This window comes from Podarcis cretensis (genome assembly GCF_951804945.1).
Source record: "Podarcis cretensis genome assembly, chromosome: 5".
NCBI lineage: Eukaryota > Metazoa > Chordata > Lepidosauria > Squamata > Lacertidae > Podarcis > Podarcis cretensis.
Window position 1 is genome coordinate 20,121,016 of NC_137174.1, and position 17,230 is coordinate 20,138,245.

General features: G+C 45.8%; 2 protein-coding genes and 1 long non-coding RNA gene across 4 annotated transcripts in view; 1 reads left to right on the forward strand and 2 right to left on the reverse strand.

The window, feature by feature from the left end:
- The window catches only part of LOC307216584 (transmembrane protein 254-like), a 56,902-nt gene extending 54,109 nt beyond the window's left edge, over nt 1-2,793 (reverse strand). For both annotated transcript variants that reach the window (XR_013839155.1, XM_079977046.1), the window contains exons 1-2: nt 2,637-2,793; nt 919-1,022 (exon numbers count right to left, since the gene is read on the reverse strand). Coding sequence is in view for 1 of the 2 variants with exons in the window: in XM_079977046.1 (XP_079833172.1) it covers nt 919-1,022; nt 2,637-2,750 (218 nt within the window). In the remaining variant the exon portion in view is untranslated. The remainder of the gene's footprint in view (nt 1-918; nt 1,023-2,636) is intronic.
- Nucleotides 1-17,230, reverse strand: part of LOC307216582 (uncharacterized protein) — a 115,995-nt gene that overhangs the window by 20,586 nt on the left and 78,179 nt on the right. Inside the window, exon 6 of the mRNA XM_079977044.1 lies at nt 16,402-16,565. Coding sequence (XP_079833170.1) covers nt 16,402-16,565 — 164 coding nt within the window. The remainder of the gene's footprint in view (nt 1-16,401; nt 16,566-17,230) is intronic.
- Nucleotides 1-17,230, forward strand: part of LOC307216594 — a 37,374-nt gene that overhangs the window by 4,878 nt on the left and 15,266 nt on the right. The gene's annotated exons all lie outside the window — the stretch shown is intronic.

Here is a 17,230-nt window from a genome sequence, read left to right on the forward strand (position 1 = left end):
AGTCTCCCTCCCTCCCTCCCTCTCTCTCAGGCAGGGAAGGGCCGATGGAACTCCTCGCCCCAGGACGACAGCAGCCCCAATGTGCTGCTTAGCATACCCTCCAACCAGGGCAGTGATTTCCCCCTCTGCATCCCTTTCTTTACTCTATTTTTATAAATCATTTGTCCATCCATAGTTCAAATTTTTACTACAAGTTTTCGGTCAATCTTACCAATGTATGTAACTCTTTACAATAGCTTTTCAAATAAATTATAAACTTTCCCCAGCCTTTATTAAAGAGGTCCTCTTCCTGGTTTCTAATTCTGCCTGTAAGCTTTGCCATCTCGACGTCGTTCATCAGTTTTGTCTGCCACTCTTCTTTGGTGGGAATTGTAGACCCTTAGGATCATCTAGTCCAACCCCCTGCAAAACACAGTCAGTTGCAGCCAAAGCAGCATGGCTCCATGAGTGCGGGATTCTGTATAAGCTAAGCCAAAATCCCTTATTTTGGCTGCTGATCCCTTATTTTCGAGGCTGCTTTAACCCAGGTGACAAAAGTGCTCAGGGGAGTTAATTATAGGCTGGAAAACTACCAGAGGAAGAGGAACAAAGGCTAGACAGCCTGTCCCGATCCACCCTTCACACATGTGTCGGACTGGTTTTTACAATTAAAAAGGAAGGAAGAAAAAAGAATGAGGCCCTGGATCCATTGTTAGAAACTCTACAATTCTATGACTCTATAATTTATGACTTTATAATCTCAAAATACATTGCTTGACTGTAGCTTGCTCGTACATTTCACTTGTCCCTCCCAATATGCAAGGAGAAACACATACATATGGCTGTATATTATACTCACCCTCCCACCCACCCCCAAAATCCCCACTGTTGGGTGAGCAGAAGGAATGTAAACAGGTAGAAGATGAGAATTCAGCTTACCCTATATTGAGATAAGTTTTATGGTTTTCCACCAAATATTTAGTGAAGGTGCCTAATGGTCCCAGAAGGTCATAGGGGATTGTTGAGGGTGAAAAGACTGCCAACTGAGGTGTGAGGAGGGGGAGGGGAGAAAGAGATACATTTAAGTAAGCATACAGGAGGTATTGTTTTATCTACTTCAGCTATACCACTTAATATTCCAAATTCCTAAGCGGCATACAGTGGTACCTCTGGTTACGTACTTAATTTGTTCCGGAGGTTCGTTCTTAACCTGAAGCACCACTTTAGCTAATGGGGTCTCCCGCTGCTGCTGCACCACCGGAGCACAATTTCTATTCTCATCCTGAAGCAAAGTTCTTAACCCGAGGTAATATTTCTGGGTTAGCGGAGTCTGTAACCTGAGGCGTATTTAACCTGAAGCATATGTAACCCAAGGTACCACTGTATATACGTGTCAACATAACCCATCATCCTGCAACATCAGAATTCACAACTTTTGTGTTTATCCCCCAGTATCCATACATAATATATGAAATTCGGGGACATCAATACAATGTGGCACAATCCAGAAATTAGCAGCCATTTGACCAGGGGTAGGCAACCTAAGGCCCGTGGGCCAGAACCAGCCCAATCGCCTTCTCAATCTGACCCACAGACAATCCAGGAATCAGTGTGTTTTTACATGAGTAGAATGTGTCCATTTATTTAAAATGCATCTCTGGGTTATTTGTGGGAATAATTTGTTCATTCCCCCCCCCCTCAAAAAATAGTCCAGCCCACCACATGGTCTGAGGGACGGTGGACCGGCCCACGGCTGAAAAAGGTTCTGACCATTGCATTTTACAATGCAGGGTGTGGAGGACCCTGAAACACTGGACTTAGGCAAGAAAGGCCACAGCTGATGAGATCTCAGTCTAGATCCCCCTAAAAAAATAAATCACAATTATCATATAATGTACTTCCAGAATAAACCTCACCAGTACAATGTGTGCTATGCATTAAAGCAGGCTGTCTTCATGAAATGCACTAAAAGTGCACTACGGTGGAAAACATATTTATACTGGACTCCAATCAGGGATTCAGCTCCCAAAAACCCTTGAGTGGGGGGATTTCAGAGCAGCAGAAAACACAACTCAAGATTCCGGGGTTTGTTTTGTTTTTTTCAACCCATTCATTTCAGTGGAAGAGTTTAAACACCTGCTTGAGGCTTCTACCCTGTGCCCAGTTGCAGTGGAGTAATGCCCACTGAACTCAATGGGGCACCATTCTGAATACTGTAAATTCTCCCCATGAAATAAATGTGACTTTTAAAAAAAAACCACGCTTGATTTGGGCGGGCTCATCCTTAACATCTTCAAAGCTAAGTACGGTACATAGGGATCCCCTCCAAGCCTTCCCATCTCACGCTCCCACGGCAAGAGAGACATAGCTCAGCCCGTGGAGGACGAAGACTTTAACCTCTAGGTCGCGCGTTCGAGTCTCGTCGGGCGAGATCTTCCGGGCTGTACTATGATCCTAGCTGTCAACGTTTCCCTTTTTTTAAAGGGAAATTCCCTTATTCCGAATAGGATTCCTCGCAAGAAAAGGGAAAAGTTGACAGCTGTGACTATGATCCCCGCACGTGTCCCCCCCCCCCCCCAGGGTGCCCTTTGGAGCCGTGGCGCCCCGCGCTTCCCCGCACCAGGTGCCCCGGGAGCCTCCAGGGAGGCTGCGCTCACCCCGTAGTAGCTCAGGCCGGCCAAGATCGCCACCATTACGAACAGGTTGGAGCGTCGGAAATAATCGGCGCGGGGCCCGGCCTGGGAGTCCATCGAGCCCACGACCCTCCTCATCTCTTCGGCGACCGAGTCTGTTCCCGCCGCCTCTTGTGAGCAGCCCCAAGCAAGCGCTCCGGAGGGGCGTGGCGACTGCGCTGCATTTGCATACGCCGCCTGCGTCACAAAGAGGGCATTGTTGTTACGCTCAGCGCAGGCGCGGGGAGGAGGCGGGTTGGATTAGGAGGGATCTGCTGCCTGCTGCTTTCCTTCTCTCGGGCAACCGCGAGTGCGAGTCTTTGTAGCAAACTGCTGGCGGCAATTCGCACAATTGGAGAGTTGGAAGAGGTCCCCAAGGGTCATCTAGTCCAACCCCGTCTGCAGTGCTGGAATCCCGCCGAAAGCCGTCCCTGCGTGGGCTCGACTTCTGGTTAACAGGGCACTGACCCATTGTGCCACAGTTCAGCACAGTGACAAGCGAGACAAGAGGGGGGATCGTAGAATCGTACAATTGGAAGGAACCCTGATGATCATCTACCCCCCCCCCCCGCAGAGCAGGAATCTTTTGCCCAGCGTGGAGCTTGGACCCACGACCCTCAGATTAAGAGTCCCATGCGCTACCAGCTGACCTGCCCGTGGTGGTGCAGTAGTGTCATACGCACCTCATTCACACAAAATCACCACCCACTCATTCGCCTTTCTGGAGTTTGCACACTCACTGAGTCCCCATCCGTAATGTGCTTATTGTCTGCTCTTCTTGCCTTTTCCAGTGCCCAGTGCTTGACCCCTCTTGCTGTTGGCTATTCTGCAGATTAGTTGCGTTGCAGAAGGCGTGCTGGGTAGACCACACATTTCAAGAAACGCAAAAGTGACTTTTGCTAAGTTTTAATAACAAAAACAAAAACTCCTTTTACACTAAATTAAGGTAAAGGTAAAGGTACCCCTGCCCGTACGGGCCAGTCTTGACAGACTCTGGGGTTGTGCGCCCATCTCACTTAAGAGGCCAGGGGCCAGCGCTGTCCGGAGACACTTCCGGGTCACGTGGCCAGCGTGACATCGCTGCTCTGGCCAGAGCCAGAGCCAGAGCCAGAGCCGCACACGGAAACGCCGTTTACCTTCCCGCTGGTAAGCGGTCCCTATTTATCTACTTGCACCCGGAGGTGCTTTCGAACTGCTAGGTTGGCAGGCGCTGGGACCGAGCAGCGGGAGCGCATCCCGCCGCAGGGATTCGAACCGCCGACCTTTCGATCGGCAAGCCCTAGGCGCTGAGGCTTTAACCCACAGCGCCACCTGCGTCCCTTACACTAAATTACAATATAACAATAAGCATGACCCATCCATCAGGCTATTGAGAGAGCTACGTGTTTAATTAACATAACATCTTAATAAACATTAACAGCACCTGCTAAACTGCTTTACAGCTGTAAAACTAGGTCATGTTATTTGCTCTGGCCCTTAAAGACATACACATCTTGTGAAACAATAATGAGGCTTATACTTAAAGAAACCATTCAACACTTGCTTCTGGTTTGCCTTCCTTCTCTTCCTTCTCAAAAAATGGGCCAGGTTTTGTGTGACAAAAAGGTTGGTTTTGCTGGACAGGTTGGATCAACAAGTGCTCCTTTTTTTCTTTTTACTTCCCTGCCTACAAATTGTTAATGAATGGCAGCCTCTGACTGGCCGAGGTTCCAGGAGGGAGAGTTTAAAAGGAGAGGCTTTGGAGAGACAGTTAGTTTGATGAGAGGGTTGGTTGAAGTGGGTTGGAATTGTGGTGGGAGAGGGAGGGAGATAGCTAGGGAGACAGTTAGGAGACAGGCTGAGGTATAAAGAGTGAATGGGAGAAAGAGTTGGCTCTGGAAGAAACAACTTCCACTCTGAGCGTATTGTGAAGGACAGAGTGTGGTGTCCTGTCGGAGGAATAGACCAGAATTTTACTGGGAGGCAGAGGTTGAGCCAGGAGAAATAGGAGCTGGAAAGGAACAGCCTACTTGGGACTCAAATCTAGTCTGGAGGGGAGAGATACTCTTCTAAGGAAACCGATGAAACTCCCAGACCCAGTGAAGGGAGGGGGTGTGGAGAGCCATGTGGTCGACATCTGAAGGCAGCCCTGTTTAGGGAAGCTTTTAATGTTTGATGTATTACAGTATTTTAATATTTTTTTGGAAGCCACCCAGAGTGGCTGGGGAAGCCCAGCCAGATGGGTGGAGTATAAATAATAAATTATTATTATTATTAGAATGGACCTCTGGAACAAGTTAAGTTTGTACCACTGTATTACTTAAACTACCTCAGGAGCAGGATTGTTAAAGGGGTTGGGTAACTGAAAGAAAGTATCACCAGAAAAAAAGAACCAAACCATAATGCAAAAACTGAGGACAAATTTAAAGTGAAATTGCACTGTATTTCTGAACTAACCTAAGTTGAATCCATTTGTGTTATATACTATCTTGCCTTAAATAAATCTTTATTGTTTATTTAAAGAAAACCTGTCTGATACTCCAGCTTACTAGTTACCCCTTCACAAAGCTCCTTCGCAGCATACTCTGGGGCTAGAAATTTTAAGGGAAAAGGGAAATAAACCTTCGGGTAAAGGGTTGTTCAGTGAGGTAGGGGCAATTTATCTAAGTGATAGCAGGCCCAACAGCATGAGAGGAAAGTGCCGTCATGCCCGTCACATTTTGTCCTCAGCATTTCTAGCACATGAAAGGAGTTAAAAGTGCTGGCTTCCTGCATGTCACATTTTCCAGAGAAGCCAGAAAAAGGGCCGCAGTGAGGGAGGGACCTGGTGCCAGAATATCACAAGTGCCAGGCTCTGCTGATCTGGCAGCTGCCTCCCTCTGAAAAGCGGGGGTAAGCACATTGTCTCGGCCAAAGAATGCTAGAAGCAGCCATTTATCCCCTCACGGAGCTACAATTCCTGGCCCCCTTATGGGTCCCAGGATTGTTTTAAAGGACCATTAAATGTATGGTGTGTCTGCAGTCCAGAAGTGTAGGTGGATGGGGGCTTGCATGCTTGGGCCATCTGGATTTGTTTCTCATAATGTTACGTGATGCTTTGCACATTTTAAGTATATTGCTATTACTGCAATTTAAAGCACGGGGGAAATTTCAATTTAAATAAATTACTCACAACTGTTTCCCCATGCGTATATTTTCAGAACTTATGTACATGAATGTAAATTACATATTCCCTGGGAGGACATTTATAGTAATTAGTTGCTACTTGACTTTCTATGAAAAGGCTTGTTGTTGCTGAGCCCAACCAACCTCAACTTCATTCTGTGCTGTAGTGGTAGCAGAGGGAAACATGCAGCCTTTTGTAAAATAATAATAATAATAATAAGGCTCTGTGCTTTAGTCTGATGTGACTTGGTTGATTACTTACTTAATATTAATGATTACTAAATCTATTTCACCTGCCTACAGGAATTAATGACCTACAATGAAATTTTGGAATAAACATATTAAGTGGTTCTTTACTCGTGTGTGGAGTGTTAGAGGAGGGTAGTACCTCTGGTGGAGGACACGTCATGCTCCTTCTGGGATAGATTGCCCACCTTTGGTCCCCACCCTGCACTCAGCTCTCACCTGTGGCTCCTAGAAGCTGACAGCATGTGACAGCAGCAACACCCTGGGAATGGCTTTGACTGGCTAGCTAAACCAGGGGAGGGTAGCTGATGGGTCTCAAATCCTTGGTGAGTTAGGGACTTCCCTTGCATGTGGAGATAGTCTCCAGCTGTTTGAGCAGACGAGACCAATAGTGGGTCTTGAAGATTTGCAAGAGCTGCCTGTTGCAATGTTGCATCTGTGTGGGCATTTTCATTACCTGAGCAGCATGTTGCAGAGAGGAGCAATCTGCTGGAGCTATCTGAATTTGTTCCCAGAAGATCTGCGTTTAACTAAGAGGAAATGAAAGGATGAAGAAATCAGATAATAGGATTATCATTGCTTCAGAATATGAAGGTGTAATTTTGAGAGGGATTACAACTTGGCACGCGCATGGACCTTGTGCCTTCAAAGTTGCTACATGCAGTGGCCTGATTCTTAGAGAATTTTTTTTTGTTTTTTTACATTCATCAGAGCGAAAAGATTAAAATGTCTTCAGCTGTTGATGCAATGGGACATGCTGTTGATGCAATGCAACACCCACAAATGAGAAACATTTCCTCCTTGACTGTTTATTGTTGTTTTTAAGTATACTTATACATAAGTGCAATTGAAGACACAGTCCTGCAAAAGACTAGTTCTCTAGTCGGAGTAAAAATGAAGAATGAAAAGCATCCCTGAATGAGAGAATAAGCTGTTTAAATCCAGGTTGAGCTAGGCTGTTCTTTCCTTGCTGGTATGCATCCATCCTTCCTTAAAAATATATAAATTCATTATCTGCATTCTGCTGTCAATGTGCATGCCTCTTTGCTAATAAAACAGCCAGATCTAAGTCCAGCTGAGCTTCCAGTGTACTATTCAGCCCAGGGAAGGAAGGGATGGGATGAGAACTGGAGGAACGTGTATCCTTTCTGGAGGGAGAACATGGAGCACATCTCCTGGGCTGCCAATTTCTCCCCAACGGCTTCTACATGATGAGGAGTGAGCTGAAGGGACTCACCTGTAGGAGTGTTCCCTCTCACTTTGCCCGCTAGGCAGGAGATGTTATCATTTCTCAATACAGTATAAGACAGGGCATTTGCAACTGTTCCCATCCATTTGCTGCTCTACCTTGTCTTTCACCTCCCTCACTTCAGGAATGCTATGGACTGGGAGCTGCGAGAAGCGTCCAAACATTGAGGGGGCCCAACACCTCACTAACAAATATTGTGGGGGGCTCAAAGGGCTCCGGCCCCTAGGAGTCAGCGCTCCTGAGGGAAGACAAGCCATGTGGGGAACTACTTATCCCCCACCCTCTTCTCTCAAATATCATGCCGATAATTATGTTCAGAATTTGGGCTTCTGGGCTACACAGACACAAAACTGCTTGTTTCTAGAGACCTGTTGCTCTCGGAAGGATGGAGCCTGGTGCTCCCAGGCTGCAGCTCTGCGGATGACCTTAACTCAGCCAAAGCTGCAGGGAACTGAAGCACAATATGAAAGCCTTGCCTGGTTTGCTTCTCCTTGGGGGCAGGATGAGGAGGGGGAGCAAGGAGTAAAAAAGGAAATAAACAAGCGGTGGTTTCTCCAGTCAAGTATTTTGATATTATACTGTACTGAAATAATTTATATGTTTATTTGATTGTCCTTGAATCTTCCTGCTGCTCTTGCCACCCCCTCCTGCAACAGCAGTGTGGTGTGCCACACCTTTTACAACCACTGTATTAAGCCTGAAATGGAGGACACTGCGACAAGCTCGGTGCCTCAGTTACTGCTCGCGCCAACTTGCCCACCTCACTGAACAACCCTTAAAACAAATGCTAACTATCCCAGAGTATCCTGTGGGGGACCATGGTGTGGGGGATAACCAATAAGCTGGAGTCTCAAGCAGATATTTTTAAAATAACAATAAATATTTATTTTAAAACAAGGTATTATAATACAAGTGGAGAAACTTGGGTTACTTCATAATTAATAAGCAAGTTTGCTGAATTTGTTTCACAAAAGTTTCGGATTTTTAGTTTGGTTCCTTTCTGAGGCGGCACTTTCCTTCCGGTAAAAAGGTAAAGGTAAAGAGACCCCTGACCATTAGGTCCAGTTGTGACCGACTCTGGGGTTGCGGCGCTCATCTCACTTTATTGGCCGAGGGAGACAGTTTTTCCGGGTCATGTGGCCAGCATGACTAAGCCACTTCTGGCAAACCAGAGCAGCACACGGAAATGCCGTTTACCTTCCTGCTGGAGCGGTACCTATTTATCTACTTGCACTTTGACGTGCTTTCAGACTGCTAGGTTGGCAGGAGCAGGGACCAAACAACGGGAGCTCACCCTGTCGCGGGGATTCAAACTGCCAACCTTCTGATCGGCAAGTCCTAGGCTCTGTGGTTTAACCCACAGCGCCACCCACGTCCCTTATTCATAATCTAATCAAAATGTACATTATAAAAACAGTTATTTACTTATATAACATGGTGTTAAGGATAATCAGCTATAGGTTGCCATGGTTTAAAGTGAGCCACAGAAAAAGCTTTCAAGACCGGGTATTGAATATACACTATTATTTTATCAGTTAATGCATTGCCTTTCACATAATTCTCAAGTCCCAATAGCTTCATATGGATTTTAAAAAACACTGGAGACATATCGTGCCCTGCAGCACCGCATAGCTGACGAGACAGAGGGTTGACAAACACTCATCCAATTCTGTCTTCTGAAATTGCCCATTATCTCAAGACCAGAACCAGTGCAGATTTATGCTCCAGGGACCCATCTTCTGTAGACAGACCAGGAGGATACCATGGCTGATGGTATCAAAAGCCAATGTGAGAGACTGCTGAAGCAGCGGTGTTGTATCTCATCACTCTCCCAACAAAGCTCATCTAACAGGACGGCCTAGGCAAATTTAGTCCAAATTTAGTAACCCCCTCTTGGCCTCACTGATGTGGTCCAATGAGTTTTGTCAGCATCAGACTGGGCTAACTCAGCAATACATTGCAGTCAGCACACAACTGTGTAGATGCACTGTGGAAATGCCGGTTGACAGACAGCAATTGTCGTGTCATGAGGCTCTGCTATCAAGACACTGCTCATAACAACAATATGAGACTTGGAATCAGTCAATGGCAACTTCTGCAAGACAGATTACTCTTCTTACAAACTGATACAGCTTCCTTAACTTTTTATGTTGGAAGAGATTGTCTTAATATCTGCAGCTCCAGAATCTGGGTTTCCAGAACATTTATTTATCTGCCAAATAGTATTTATTAGTTTCCCAATTTTTTTTAACAAACCAATGCCAGATTACATCAAATTTAATATTTATTTATTTATTTATTTATTTATTTATTTATTTATTTCACTTGCATCCTACAAGTCCTCAGGATGGTTTTCATGATGTCCCCCATCCCCATTTATCTTCACAACAACTTTCTGAGGTAGGTTAGGCTGAGCTATGAGTGGCTTAAGTCTACCCAGTGATCTTCGTGGCTCGGTTAGTGCTTGAACCCATGTCTCCGTGCTTGTAGTCCAGCATTATAACCACTACACACTGTTCTGTCATAGATAATAACTACAAGAAGAGTTTTTTTTGTGCATGTGCAGATTGTCCTTTTACCCTCGAGCAGTTGCAATCTATCCATATTTATTTAAGAGTGAAGAAGTCAGGTGGCATGGTCCCCAAGCAAACATGACCTCTCTTTTCTAGAAATGAAGCATTGTTGCAGACAGCACCATGGGCGTAGCCTGGATTTTTGTTTGTGGGGGGACAGGACTTTTGTTAGGAGGTGCAGAACCGACATGATTGGTTAGTCACTTAAGTATTTCTATTGTTTTGCTTGATGGGGGGGGGCAACTGCCCCCCTTGCTTACACCCATGAGCACCACACTTATCTTTGGGACTGGGAATGAGGCAGATAAACAGCATCTTAAATTCACAAAAAGCACTAGAGGGCAGTATTTCCCAGTGTTTCTCATCTAGATCAGATCCAAAAAGAACAGTCATTTCAGAAATTATCAACATTAGGCATACCTACAGCCCAATATCAGATGTATAAAGTATTATCCTGAGTTGCAGAGGATTGTAAGTGAGGTCAAAGGGAAAAGAAATGCCCCCAAACCTTCTTAATAATGGACTGTTAATAACCTAATTATCACCATCTGAACTTATCTTCATGGCCTCTTCTGTTTACAGTTCCTCCCACATATTTGCTGGCTTTGCTGCAACAAGCTAACTTTACAAACCCTCTGGGTCATTTAGAGCCTCAGCCCCTTTCAGGATCAACTGATATAAATTATCAGGGCTGGGGGAGGCCAGTTTGAATAACTGATATAAAGCAAGCTTCCCATTGATATAGCTCCATATATATATTGCAACAGTGTTGATTTACAAGAAAAGATAGTATTGTTTATACTGTTATTTCATTCTTACAACCAAGCTTCACATACCTTTGTGGAAGAAAAACCGCAAATGCTAGGTGGTTGAATTGTGGAGGCATTGTTTGATATTATTGCAAGTGACACTGTCCTTGTTGGTCTGCCATTTAAATCCTGCAATGAAAAGTGCACATAGGATTGATTTCAACCTCATTTTTGTGGAGGGAAGATTAAGATACCCCCGGCCAGTATGATCAATAATCAAATATTATTAGAGCTGTAGTCCACCTAATACATTTTCCTGCATTTTAGAGGGTTGGACTAGATGACCCTCAGGGTCCCTGCCAACTTCACCATTTGATGGTTCTGATTCAACACTGTGGAGCAGCTCTCTGGGGTTTCAGATGGGAGTCTGATCAAGCCCTACTACCCGGGAGACACCAGGAGCTGGAGCTGGGACCTTCTGCATGCAGACAACACGTTCTGCCACTAAGTTACAGTGTTTCCCATCACTGCAATAAGGTTTTCCCAGTGGCCAGCAATCTGTAGCGGATCGGTTGGTTCTTGCATCAGCTCATTTCCAGCTTCCATCTCTTTGCTTATGCTTGTATCTATATGGAACTCATGAATGGGCAGAAAACTTTTCTGTCCCACCAAGCCTTTGCAGGCAATTTAAAGCACATTGCCCACAATGGTCTGCTGGTGTTTGTCTCTAATTATTTTGCTTTTAATTATTTTGTTATATATATATATGCAAATGTAAACCACTGTGATATATTATATCTCTCTAATATTGCTTGCTAATTTTTCTGGTACCGCTTCATGCCTTTAGTTCCGTGTCTTGCTGCCATGAAGATGCAGTGATGGGAAACAGTTCACTGGTGACATTTCTGGTAATTGAACAGTTGTAAATACAGCTGAGCCACAAGAGAAGTAAAAGGAAGCGATTCTGGGAAGTGCAGCACCTTCCCACATTTTGTGGGATAAATGTCTGTTTCTGTTTCTGCTGATGTGAACAGGACCCTTGCAATGTTGCAAGCAGCTTCTTGTTCTCTTGATCTCTGTCCATGCAGGCTGGTAAAGCTGACAAGTGTATCCAGGGGCCTGCTCCCTTTGGTCAAGCAGTAGTACATAAATCCCTGAAGAAACCTCTGTGACAAAAAAGTTGGTTTTGCTGGACAGGTTGGATCAACAAGTGCTTCTTTTTTTTTTCTTCCTGCCTGCAAATTGTTAATGAATGGCAGCCTCTGATTGGCCATGGTTCCAGGAGGGAGAGTTTAAAAGGAGAGGTTTTGGAGAGACAGTTAGTTTGAGAGGGTTGGTTGAAGTGGGTTGGTATTGTGGTTGGAGAGGGAGGGAGATAGCTAGGGAGACAGTTAGGAGACAGGCTGAGGTATAAAGAGTGAATGGGAGAAAGAGTTGGTTCTGGAAAAAACAACTTCCACTCTGAGTGTATTGTGAAGGACAGAGTGTGGTGTCCTGTAGGAGGAATAGACTAGAATCTTACTGGGAGGCAGAGGTTGAGCCAGGAGAAGTAGGAGCTGGAAAGGAACAGCCTACTTGGGACTCAAACCTAGTCTGGAGGGGAGAGATAGATTGTAGATCAATCGGTGGGGGAAATTCTGTGCAGTGTTTGAGCTGGGAAGTAGTTTGAGGAGAAAGGATACACACCTGGTGCTTCAGAGATCTGCCTGCCCTCACTGTATGCAATTGTAGGACAGCCAAGCAGAGCAGTTTCCCAAGTTATCAATCTCTTAGGATTGCTTCACACACTATTTAGATAGCAAATCCATGTAAATTTCAATTCAGATAGAGCTATTCATGACATCATAGATGTTAACATGGTGATCAAAGTTCTCTGTCAATAGTGTAATCACATTGATGAAGCAATACAGAAGAGTTTAAGTATTAACTGGTCAGGGTTGCAGAATCATTTGGTCTGGGTGAATAGAAACTGGTCTAGAGAGCAACAATTTGGAACAAAAATGAGGTTCACATTTAACAAATAAATAATAAGATCCAACCTCCCAGTAAACTACACTTTTAAAAGCTACAATCCTAAAATCATTGAACTTTCCCCCCTTGCAGTTTGCCTTTGTTGTTTTATTACATTTTTAATGGATGCTTATTGTTTTGATATATTGATGTAAACCACTTTGTGAGGTTCATTTCAAAAGCAGTACATAAGTAAATGAAATAGTAGGGATTGAGAGGGAGGTGTTTCTGACTAGATGGATCTGTCTTGATTTATAATAATTAAAAATCATAATCAACCAAAAATAAATGAGAACAAAAAGCTTCCAAGCAGGGGCGGATTCAGGGCAGCCCAGCCGGTCGTGTCCCCCCCGCGCTGAGCCTGGAGGGGCCACAAGGGAGCAGAAGGATGGAGGAATGAAAGGAGCAGCACGGAAGGCGAGAGGGGGCAGCCTTCCTCAGAGGCCGGACATGCTAATGCGCTTATCTCGCCTCCTGGGTGGGTCCCCCCTGCGGGGTGGGGCGGGGGTCATTGTTTTAAGAGGGAGCGGAGAGGAGACCGAGGGGAGGGGGAGAGAAGCGGGGAGACCAGGGAGAAGGAGGAGGAGGGCGGGCGGTGTGACACCGCAGCCAAAGGGCGCAAAGGCAGGACAGGCGGGGGCGCATGCGCGGGGGCGGTTTGGGCGGCAAAAGGCGCCAACCTGGATTCTATGAGGCGAAGCGAGAGGGAGTGGGGGATGGGCGGCCGTTGGGACGAGAAAGAGGAGCGGGAAGGACACACACACAACCCCCCCCCCCGTTGCCCCAGCAAGACGTTCGTTATGGCGCTGATGCTGCGGGAACGTAATAAGGGAGGACAATGGCGAGAGGGAAGCCCTTCAGAGTTATCTCGTAGCTGCTCCCCAGGCGCCACCACAGGGCGCGGCGGCGCCATCTTCCCTCAGGCATGTATATATTTGGCGGCGTATCAGTGTTTTGGTGTGAGGCCAGGCAGGGTTCAAATCCCTGCACACACACACACACACACACACACATATACAAAAACACACCCCACAATCCCTACAGACACACACACCCTACTACCAGCCCCGAAACTCACTCGGGTGCCTTTGCGCCTCTCAGGCTGGTCTCCCTCGCGGGGGTCTCGGGGGCTGAGAGGGCGGAGGGGGAAGAAGTAGGTGGGCCGCCTCAAGGTCCCAGGGGAAAAGGTGGGGTCCTAGGAGCCAACACTTGGGCCCAGGTCCCTTGCCCCCCCCCTCGATGCTCTAATGGCAATCAACCAGGGCAGCGCTTACCTGACCTCCCCCCCCCCCTCTTCTATTCAAGTGGGCGCCCCTGGGTGGGATAGAAATAGAGAAATAAGCTCGTGGACTTGAAACCCGGTTTCAGAACCATTTGGGTGGAAAGCAGAGGGAAAGCAAACCCTGAACCGCATAAACAGAATTGGTCCCTTGCCTGGTTGTCAGAAGCTCAGCAAGGATTAGCTTGGAAATACTGAATGATGAAGTGATAATGTGTAGCATTATAAACAGATTGGAATCATGTAAGGCATTCCCAATACTCTCCAATAGCATCCTCATTTAACACTTTGAATTCCATGATTTAACCCAATGTCTGAGTCACATCATCAAGCTACTGTGGATTTTGGTTTGGGTGAACTCTTCCTTCGTGGAAGTTGCCTGCAAAAGCAGAGAGGGGATCCGGCAGAACCAACCCCTTTCTGTATTCAGGCAACATTTCAAAAAGGGAGTGCATTATGTAGCATGGCAGGCAGGTAGGGCTCAGAAAAATCCATCCCCATAGAATCACATGCACAAAAACACACGTATATATCTATATCCATATATGCTTTATTGTTTTCTGCAAAAAGTACAAAAATACATTGTGCTTACAACACAATGCATCAAACATTTAACAACAAAACAAATATATAGCAACCAATAGTAATAATAATTAATTATTATAATAATAACAATAATGAACAGTTTATACTTATACCCAAATTAAAGTAACCGCCAACCCCAACTAAACATTTAACCCACATCAACCCAACAAAAACAAAAGCCAAATTGGAACCTTTTGAAACATTTTACCCAATTCTTCTAACCCCAGACTTTGACTTTGGTCCTAATTTGAACAAGTGGCCAATTGTTCAGCTTTTTTTTTATTTCAATATACAAGTGCTTTTAGCTTGCTTGGGCAAAAAGAAGAGAATGCTTCAGTAAAAGGAAAGCCAGACGATGATCCCAGACAAAGGCATTAAAATAACAAACTTTATTGAAAAACTTTAAAATGTATTTATATGGATGAGTAACCCTAGAAAGTGTTGGGAGAAGGGAAGATATTGCTTTGCTGCCGATTTTGGTAATCTTCAAGCAACATTTGCACAGGATTTGCAGCTGGATAATTCCCCATTGCATGACTGTTCCCCATTGCAGACCAGGGAGTTTTACTGCTTGATGGAGTGCAGAAGTTACCAGCCGATGGTGGAGGCTGCCTCGTCATCTCTGCACCATAATATGGAACTGGGCAGTTGCTTGCCTTGGAAGTCTCACAAAGCCCAGTTCCACCAACAGCAGCTGGCTGGTAATGAACCGGGTTCAATTCCTGGGAGTTCTGCTGCTGTGCGGCATAGACGGGCTCTCCTGGTTGCGTGGTGCTGAGAGCTGGCTGCCAGAACCCTGCTCCTTCATAGCTTTCGGGATAATGGAAGCTGCGTGGCTGGTAATGTTGCTGCGTCGGACTTCTTGCGCTGCTGCTCGGAGTGCTTGGACATCTTCTGTCAGGGCGGCTAGAAGGAGTTGTAGCTCGGTTCCTGATCATTGTTTTGGACCCAGTCATCTTTGTTCTCACTCTTCAGTTCTGAAACAAAAGCTTTCGGGATAATGGAAGCTGCATGGCTGCTTTTTGGGCTGCTCCCCAGGCTGTTTAATGGACTTCTTCTTCTGTCACAGCGGCTATAAGGAGCTGTAGCTCAGTTCCTGATCATTATTTTGGAACCAGTCACCTTTGTTCTCGCTCTTCTGTTCTGAAACCAGGTCTGAACAAAAGAAAGGAGAGAACAAAATGCCCATTATTTCCAAATGGATAGGTCATAATTTCACTTTCTAACTCAGAGGACAGCCGAATATTTGTGCCTCGTGTGGTGTAATTTTTTCAGTGTGGGAGAACTAGGGACTTGCAGGACATTGGCTAGAAAAGCAATGTTGCTTAAGTGTGGTTCCAGCTGAATGCTGCACATTTGGTCTCTCAATGCGAGGTGCTGAAAGCTGCCATCCTAATAGGAATATCCTATGCGCACTCCCTTGGGAGTCCGGTCAGGTGGATCAGGCTATAAAGGCAGCCTAGAAAACCAGATGGTTTTATCCTCAAATTAGGTTGAAACCAGGTCTGTTAAGAGTTTTTACTGTTCAAAGCCAGAACCTTTGATATTTGAAAGTATGTGCCTCCAATAATTTGAGTGGGAAGGAAAAGGAAGCCTTAATCAGGAACCAGGGTTTCTGAACAAGTATGGGCACAATTTCTTCCTACAGTTGAAAGGAGGGGACACAACGCACCCACCCCTTACAAAAAGCCTTTACATCAATGGTACAACAGCCCCCCCCGCAATAACACCCCACAAAAACCCAGGAAAGAGGAAGTTGGCTCTTGAATACGGCACCTTTCACGTTAAGCTCGGAGGCATCAGGAAGATCTAACACATTCGAATGACAACGAAAGAATTATTCTGAGCGATTTAAATTTATCCAGTATTTGCGGTTTAAGGAAGTCCAAGGAACCCCCACTATCCCTCTTCTTACGTGCACACGATCTTCTTCGATTCCGATGCTCCTCGCCAGCGACTGCCTAGTCCCGTATCCGGGGTACCGGTTCTCTTCAAAGGACTTTTTTAGAAGCTCGACGTAAGATGGGCTAAAAACCGTCCTTTTTTGCCTTTCTCCTCCGACTTTAGGGTGGCTTCCTCCTGGGAAAAGACAAAGAGGCAAATCTGAAGAAAGCGCTTGGCTTAAACTGAAGCGACGCTTGCAGATCTTCCTCCCGACATGGAAAGCTCGGGGCTGCATCACCTGCACTTGCCCGGGAGCATGTCCCCCAGAATCGGGCGCTGCCTGAGGTTCCACTGCGTAAAACGACCCCCGGCTTCAGTGGCAATTCGTTCAACCGCCCCGCTGACCACCCACCCGGCAGAGCACTTTTTACAGGAAGGCTTTTGTACCTGACATTCAAATCCACGCACTTTGTGGCATTTAAATAAACCTCCGGTTGCTCTGAACAAGGCTTGCATGAAAACAAACCAAAGAATTTTCAGTAAGAAGTTTACGCTCTTATTTCTATGCCTGCCATCGTTTTCCGCAGCCGATCCTAACCACGTTTATTGGGAAATTAAATCGCCGTTTATTTGAAAAGGATTTAACGTTCAGGAAAGTGCGTACTGTATAGGATTGCACTTTCTACGCACTAAATGCTTGGTGCAAAGCAGTCTTGCCTGGGCTTCTTCCCAGGAAATAGTGAGACATGTTTAATCTCTCCCCGGTTACCACAAATGGGACTTTGAAAGTCTCCCCTACGCCGGGATCCTGACCCAGATGAAACAGAAATCATCTTCCTTCCTACTCATTCCCCTATAAA